The following is an 8,512-nucleotide window of genomic DNA, read 5'->3' on the forward strand; positions in this document are numbered from 1 at the left end:
GCCCTTGGGAGTGGCCACCACTTGTCTAGTCCCTTCGTGGGAAATCATCCAAAAAGTCCTAAATTTATTGTACAAAGTCAAATCAATACTGAACCTTTCATTATGTCAATTTAATTTTAAATTTTTTATGATATACCGATATTGTCCTTCGGGCTGATTTTGAAAACAACATCGGATTTTTTCTTCTTATTTTTGAAATTCATTGTCCAACAGTGGATAGTTGATGGTGTCATCTTCTTCGTCTGTTTCAAGTATTAAAAGATATGGAGGCTCTGTGACGATTTTCTCCTTTTCCCACTGATTTCTTCACGTCCTCAAATTGTTGTTTTCTCGACTCCATCTGTATCTTTACTGCTCATGAATTTCTATTTGTCTTATTGTAACTTTCCGTTGATCTTTGGGTGCTTGTAATCCTTCTATTAAAGAATTAATTAAAAATAAAAAAGTTTTTTTTATGGAATATACATATCAATATTCATGGCTTATCCCCTACATATCAATGTTTAAGTATGGGGTCGTTTTTTAATGCAGCGTCACTTGTTCTCTAAATGTTAGACATTGGTTTGGAATAGCTACGAAATTCCTAAATTGTCTTTGGAGCTATGTAGCATTCGCAAAGTCGATACCGACTATTTGTCTTCTCAAACTGAGTAGCAACCGAGACCGGTAAGTCCTCAAATTCTTGTACGGTGATCATTAAAAAAAAAAAAAGACAATTACTCTTTGTGAGAAGATTAATTTCGCATTCATGGGTCTCTCTAAATCATTTAACAGTTCCAAAACCATTTGATGATCGACATACTAATTGGAACGAAAACCGAAAGTTCTAATTGACTAATCAGAATCTGGATTATCATAACAGGATAAAAATCATTACATTAGCATGACAGTACTGAATTTTACATCATCCATGGCATCAAAATCTTGTGTTGACTGAAATAGGATCTGCAATCAACCCAGATCCAAGAACTAGGAAGAGCCATCTGCGAGTTAGCAGATGAGGTTCATCGTGTCTCATTAAACATGTGGAGTGTAATAGTTAATTAGCATTAGGACTTTCTAATCACGTGAGAAAATGGGTCTTAGCCTGAGGTAGCGTGTTGCCATAATTTTGGTTCTTATTTTTATTTTTTTTTATTTTTTTCTTTGAGGTGTCGTCTAGTTCTCAAATCTGAATTGAATGCTTCTTCTTTTGCCATTGAATCAAGTGTTTTGCTTAGCAAACACACTCTTTCACTGCCTATGCCAAAATACCTTGAAAAATATTCTAGTCTTTTGTAATGCCCGAGAGATCTTTGATATTTACCGTAACTAGCAATTATTTTGAAACATTTTAGGTGGCAATTTTCTAATCTTCTTACTTTATGGGTAAATCTTGGAGGTCTAGAACTGTCTTTGTATTTATTTAATGTAGAGCATAGTATCTCTCAATTTTCAAATTAAATGAAAAAATGTCACGGTAATTAATTTTCTTTTATGATACATACTTGCCAACTCATAATAGAAGAAATTAAAGGGTAGGATTTCATGCCTATGAAAAACACAAGGTGCCCAATTAATCAAAATGAAAGGAACATAAATGAAGGTGGCATATTTTGTTCATCTTTGGTACAAAAGGAGAAGTAAAACTAAAATCAAACTGCAATTCGTTATTACACCTCATACTATTCACAACACCCATGCGAAATCGAATTGGAAATTTTACAGTCTAGCATGTGATATCGAAAGAGTTATATGTGTAAATCTAGAGAAATCGACATTAATGTTTACTGACGAAAGATGTGCGATCCAATACTACCACGAGAATAATCAACAGGGTCATATATGCCAAATATTGCTCCATAAATGGGTATTTCAATACCGACGACGTTCCATGCAGCCAGAGCCTCCAAACTCCAAAGATTAAGGTACGTGAACACAAGCGTACTATGGCAGCCGCTGCTTTTTGTCTTCTTTTTCGGCCCACTTGACCCATTGAGCGGCCCATTTGGACCAACTTCTTACTGTTGCTATACCAAAGAGTTTATGCAGAACCCCACGGTAAAAGACAGTGTAAATAACCAAGAGGACGAAGAGGGGAGTGATTCCAAGGACACGATCCATAAATTGCCAATCATTGTTTTCCGGCCCATGAAGGATCGCAACTGCAATTATCGAGCTATACAGGGCGACGGCGTTGCAGATCACGAAGACATCAAACATGGCCTTGCCCAACAGCTTAGCGATTCCCGCATCTAGTTTAGAGTTATTATATCCTCAAGGAACTGAAAAGCCAGCGGCGAATGTCACAGTGACAACGAGGGTTGCCACGAGCATACGGGTACTAGTAATGTTCTTAAATATATTCTTTTTCGCGGGGCTCCATATCTCTCGCCGGGCTAAGCCTTGTGGCCGGCAAATTGCTTTGTCTTTGCTTCTGGGTGCTCCAACAGATTCTAAGATGTTCTGTGTTACATACTGATTAAGGGCGATAGGGCAACAACGAAAAAGGACCGTTATTATTCGTGAATATGGACTAACAATCAGAGATTTAGAATTCAGAAGAATGCAACATTCTCAAGTGATGCACAGAGACTTGCAAATGCAATCTTTTCTGAGCTTTACTGTAGAAACTTAATTCCACCTGAAAACTCCCCGGGGGGGGGGTCGGGTGCCGGGTGGGGAGTTGAACGGGTCAAATAAACTTTTATTGTCACCCGTGTCGTAGCTCCAGGTGAACTCTTTGACCAAGAATTTGACTCCCTCGACGTAATTCACATATGCTGCTAGGTGGAGGGGAGCACCACCTCGAGCATCTCTTAAATCAAAGAGCTCTTTCTTCAACTCTGATATGACTTTCAACATATCTACATCATCAGAGAGCAGGAAATTAATGAATTTATGTCTGGTAACTTTACCCTCTCAATACATTTATATAGTCTCCTTTCTATATTTTGTATACAGACTTTAATAGAATTTGTTTGTGAGTTCATAGATTATTTTGATTATTATTTGGATATTTCAGTTGAAGATCTTTTGAATATTTATTATTGTAATCCTGATCAATAGTTCGTTCTTCTTTTATGCAAACGTTTTTCGATCCTAATCTCCTTATGGTATCGAGCCATGGGCGAGAGGTGTGTAAGTCCGTTGGTCGCCAGGACTGGTAACCCAAGGAACTAATTGTGCAAGTAAAAAGATTTTATACATTATGAATCTTTTAAGAAGAACCGATTCTTCTTCCAATAGTTCAAGTATCGAGGTTTCTCGGATTGAAAGACCTTTGCATAGAAAAGAGATTACTATTGAAGATTTTAATAAATCAATTAAAAATTGGAAAATTCCAAAGGTTAGATACGACCCGATTTATAAACAATCTTCATTTCGCAAGATTTTTAAATCTTCTGAATATATTATTGCTACTGAGGAACATGACATTCCTCTTTCTTCTTCCTATTCTTTAATTCCGCTTTTGAATAAAGAATCTGTCAAAAAACATGCTAAGAAGTATAATTATCTTCATTTTGGAATGGTACAAATTGGGATAAAACTACTTCTAAAAGAAGATTTAAATACTTCTATTCTTTTAGTTTTGAGAGATTCCAGCCTATTAAGATTTTGACTTGAAAACTCTTACTTGGTATAAAAGCCTGGTGCATTACTTCCATGCCTTCAAAGTTTTATTTAATTTGTGGCTTCCTTTCTTTAGAATTCTGTTTGCTCGTGAGATGAGCGTTCATGTTAAAGTATTATCCCACATTTGTTGTATCTTGAATTCTCCTATTAATTACATTGATAATAATTAAGTGTTCCTTAAATTTTAGACATTGGTTTGGAATAGCTACGAGATTCCTAAAATGTCTTTGGAGCAATGTAGCGTTCGTAAAGTCGATATCGACTATTTTTTTTTCTCAAACTGAGTAGCGACCGAGATCGATAAGTCTTGAAATTCCTGTACAGTGATTAAAAAAAAATCTGATTAATCATTGTGAGAAGAGTAATTTCACATTCAAGGATCTTAACAGTTCCAAAACCATTTTACGATCGACTACTAATTAGAATGAAAACCAAACGTTCTAATTGACTATGGATTATCACAACAGGATAAAAAAAAATCATTACATTAGCGTGACAGTACTGAATTTTACATCATCCATGGCATCAAAATCTAGTATTGACTGAAATAGGATCTGCAATCAACCCAGATCCAAGAGCTAGGTAGAACCATCTGCGAGTTAGCAAATGAGGTTCATCGTGTCTCATTAAACATATGGAGCGCAATAGTTAATTAGTCATTAAGACTTTTCGCTTAATCATTATAAGCCATTCTATATCATTTGCTAATCACATGAGAAAATCGGTCTTAGCTTGAGGTAGCGTGCAACCATAATCCTGGTTCTTTTGTTTTCTTTAGTTCTCAAATATGAATTGAATGCTTCTTCTTTTGCCATTGAAACAAGCGTTTTGCTTAGTAGACACACTCATTCACTGCCTATGCCAAAGTACCTTGAAGAATATTCTGATTTTTTGTAATGTCCGAGAGATTTACGATATTTACCGTAACTAGTAATTATTTTGAAACATTTTATGCGGCAATTTTCTAATAGTCTTATTTTCTGGGTAAATCTTGGAGGGCTAACACTGCCTTTGCATTTATTTTTTTATTTTTTATGTTTGGTCGAAGTCTTCGTATTTATGTAATGTAGAGCATATTACAACTCAATTTTCAAATTAAAGGGAAAATTGTTACAGTTGGTAATTAGTTTTCTTCTATGATATACACTTGCCAACTCATAATAGAAGAAATTAAAGGGTCGGATTTCATGCCTATGAAAAACACGAGGTGCCCAATTAATTAAAATGGAAGGAACATAAATGAAGGTGGCATGTTTTTTCATCTTCTTAAGATAATAATTATTGTGTACAAAAGGAGAAGTAAAACTAAAATCGAATTGGAATTTGTTATTACACCTCATACTATTCACAACACTCAAGCCAAATCGGATTGGGAATTTGACAGTCTAGCATGTGATATCGCAAGAGTTATTTGTGTAAATCTAGAGAAATCGACATTAATGTTCGCTGACGAAAGATGTGCAATCCAATACTAACAGGAGAATAATCAACAGGGTCATATATGCCAAATATTGCTCCATAAAAGGGAATTTCAATCCTCTCAGTCCACGCTTGAGCCGCCAACGATGAAGGTCAATAAACAGGAGCGTACTCTGACAGCCGCTGCTTTTCGTCTTGTTTTTTCCGCCCACTGGACCCATTTAGCGACCCATTTGGACCAACTTCTCATATTTGCTATACCGAAGAGCTTGTGCAGAACCCCACGGTGAAAGACTGTGTAAATAACCAGGAGGACGAAGAGGGGAGTGATTCCGACGATCAAGGCTACATTGGCGACCCAAGTGCGTTTGCTTGTGGTCACGTAGACACCCGCCACGAATGCCACGGACATTGCGGCGAGAGCAATGACCACCGGTATCCTTGCAATTCGAAGGACACTAGCCATAAATTGCCGATCATCGTTTTCCGACCCGTGAAGGATCGCAACTGCAATTATCGAGCTGTACAAGGCGACGGCGTTGCAGATCACGAAGACATCGTACATGGGCTTGCCCAATAGCGCAGCTATTCCCACATCTGGTTTAGAGCTATTATATCCTCCGGGAACTTGAAAGCCGGCGGCGAATGTCACAGTGACAACGAGGGTTGCCACGAGCATACGGGTATTAGCAATGTCCTTAAATATATTCTTTTCGTGGGGCTCCATATCTCTCATCGTGTCTAAGCTTTTTGGCCGGCAAATTGCTTTGTCTTTGCTTCTGGGTGCTCCAGCAGATTCTAAGATGTTCTGTGTTACGTACTGACAAAGGGTGATAGGGCAACAACGAAAAAGGAGCGTTACTATTCGTGAATATGGACTAACGATCAGAGATTTAGAATTTAGAAGAATGCAACATTCTCAAGTGATGCACACAGACTTGCAAATGCAATCTTTTCTGAGCTTTACTGTAGCTAAAATAACAGTCGATAACAAAAGCAGACAACCTGTTAATCCATTGTTTGGTTGTAGAGAAAATTACCACACGACGTGGAGCATCCGCTTTTGTTATTCGCTCATCTACAATGTCGAGAGCCGTCAAGTTGTCGTTGTTTACAAGCTCAAGATCGACCCTGTAGTCCAAGGTGAGAGAGACCAGAGCCTCTTCTTGCCGGTGCAATGTGGCCACGTGTAGAGGCGTATTTCCTTCCTTGTCTTTCGCATTTATTAGTTTCTCAAACTTGGCATAGCTTGGACGATGATAAAAAAAGCTCGCAAGCTTGTAGAGTATGTAGTTCACTACCAAGTGCCTTCCGTACTTTGCCGCAACATGAAGTATGTTTTGCCCTTCCTTTAAAGTAAGCAACTCTTCCGGATGCAACCAATGTCGAAGGAGCTCCTTAATTGCTTCAAGATGGCCCATCTTACACGCGACGTGGATCGGAAGATGGCCCTCTTCGTCACCGGCGTAGGTGCTCCAAGTGAACTCTTTGACCAAGAATTTGACTCCCTCGACGTAATTCACATATGCTGCTAGATGGAGGGGAGTACCACCTCGAGCATCTCTTAAATCAAAGAGCTCTTTCTTCAACTCTGATATGGCTTCCAGCATATCTACATCATTAGAGAGCAGGAAATGGATGAATTTATGTCATGCTTATTACCAAGTGTATGGTAACTTTACCCTCTAGCTATATATATATATATTAAAGATCAAATGATTAAAAAGGGACATTACGTCAGATAATTGAAATCCAAACTTATGGGGGATAATGTCAGTGTAGACGTTGGAGATGCTTCAAAAGCATAGAGACGTTCATTTCTAAATGTATATAGTCTGACTGAAAATTAACCGAGTGAAAGAAGCCATAAGTAGAATCACTGACCTAATCTTCGGTGCATCACGGCTCCGTGAACCGGCGACATGCCTTCCATCTGGGACGGAGGGAGTTCATACTCTTTTGCCGCCATCATCAAACGCCTGAGAATCTTCAATTCCCCCGTCTCGACTGCCAAGTACAGCGGGCACTTGCTCTCCTTGTTCTTCTTATACACCAAGCTTGAGCCTCCATGCAGGAGCAGACAGGTCAAATCGTAGTGACGGTTCTTCACAGCTTCATGCAATGCCGTGTTCCCCGTGTCGTTCGCCATGTCCACAATACTGCCGCAGCCAAGGAGGAGCTCGGCTGTGTGGATCCTGCCAGCTCTTGCCGCAACATGGAGTGCAGTGTCCCCTCGATAGTTCACCTTGGCAGAGGCAAGCCGCTTCTTGGGGAAGACCTCGAGGAGGACTCGGAGAATGTCGGCCTTCTCGGTACCCGCTGCGACGTGGAGCCACGAGTTCCCAGAAGGACCATGTACGTCAATAATGTCGCACAGAGGGACCCTCTCTTCGGCCGAATACTTCTCGAGGGCCTTGATGAACTCGTCTACGTTGCCCTCTTCAACGGCGTCGCGTAGCAGGAGATACGCGCGATGTTTGAATTCTGCTTGAAGGTGTGTTCCGTTTACCGACTCTAGTGCTTTCAATCTAGCCCTTCTCTGGTCCCAGATTTCACGATCGCCAATGTCAATGCTAGCGCTATCGCTATCCATCTTAAAACTCTGAAACTTGAACCTCGTCTCCTCCAAAAGTAAAACGATAGTCCGATACAACTCTTTTGCGGTCTCTTCTCCAAGATTAAGTACACGATAAAATATTCCTTGAGTGCCTCATGGGGTTTACGCAAATCCAATCATCTTTCCCCGGTGTGCAGAAATCCCTTGAATTTCTTTTTCGTTTCTTCTCTTTTTGCGCGTGACACTGACATCAACTCTCTTTAGTCTTAAACTGCTCTGCACAAGTTGCTTGAACCGGACCTGCCACACTACGTGACTGCTCCCCACCTCTAACTTCGTCTAAGCCACGGACGAGGTTTCCAATTTCTGTTTTCTGTTCTTTTTGTCCGTGCGATACATATGCTCTTTTTTTAACTCTTTATCTCCTCTCACATCCTTTTCTCTTCTTCTCCCTTTACGCAGCATGTAAAAGAAGATGAGGAAGAAGAGAAGAGAGAGACAGAGAGACAGAGAGAGAGAGAGAGAAATGGGAGCATATATACTATGCACAGAAAGAGGGAAAAGTAAAAAAAAAAACAAAGCAGATTCGTAACCCGTCTGCAAGTTTCATGAAGCCAGATGTTGGAGCCACTCGTGTATTGTGCATTGTCTAGTTCGAGCAACTTTATGCAAAGTGATTCTCACTTGACATTTACCTCTCAAACAAAAAATGAAATAAATTAATCATCTGAAATTCTTTTTAGGATAGAACCAGATATGATGGGATACGAAATTGGAGACATCCTAACTACTGTTGGTGAATCGTAGTAATAAAGCCAGATATTTTTTTTTTGGTAAGGCAATAAAGCTAGATATTTCACATACTATAATGTCCATTATTTGGTACGAACAGCATATTCGTGAAAATGAACCTAAAAATTG

At 39.3% G+C, this 8,512-nt stretch overlaps 1 protein-coding gene across 1 annotated transcript; it reads right to left on the reverse strand.

The window, feature by feature from the left end:
* Positions 1-1,926: 1,926 nt before the first annotated feature.
* LOC125314754 (protein ACCELERATED CELL DEATH 6-like) lies at positions 1,927-7,627 on the reverse strand. Its single transcript, XM_048277742.1, has 5 exons — positions 6,919-7,627; positions 6,075-6,646; positions 5,296-5,854; positions 2,697-2,846; positions 1,927-2,234 (listed from the first exon to the last, which is right to left on the reverse strand). The coding sequence occupies exons 1-5, from the start codon at positions 7,625-7,627 to the stop codon at positions 1,927-1,929; spliced, it is 2,298 nt and encodes a 765-aa protein (XP_048133699.1).
* Positions 7,628-8,512: the final 885 nt, after the last annotated feature.

Source organism: Rhodamnia argentea, chromosome 1 (assembly GCF_020921035.1).
Source record: "Rhodamnia argentea isolate NSW1041297 chromosome 1, ASM2092103v1, whole genome shotgun sequence".
Classification (NCBI taxonomy): Eukaryota; Viridiplantae; Streptophyta; class Magnoliopsida; order Myrtales; family Myrtaceae; genus Rhodamnia; species Rhodamnia argentea.

Coding starts and splice junctions, on each gene's coding strand:
- LOC125314754 (XM_048277742.1), bottom strand. CDS start 7,627: ATGGATAGCGATAGCGCTAGCATTGACATTGGCGATCGTGAAATCTGG. Junction 6,647..6,918: donor CGTGATGCACCGAAGATTAG/GTCAGTGATTCT, acceptor CTAATGATGTAG/ATATGCTGGAAGCCATATCA. Junction 5,855..6,074: donor CGGATGCTCCACGTCGTGTG/GTAATTTTCTCT, acceptor ACCCTTTGTCAG/TACGTAACACAGAACATCTT.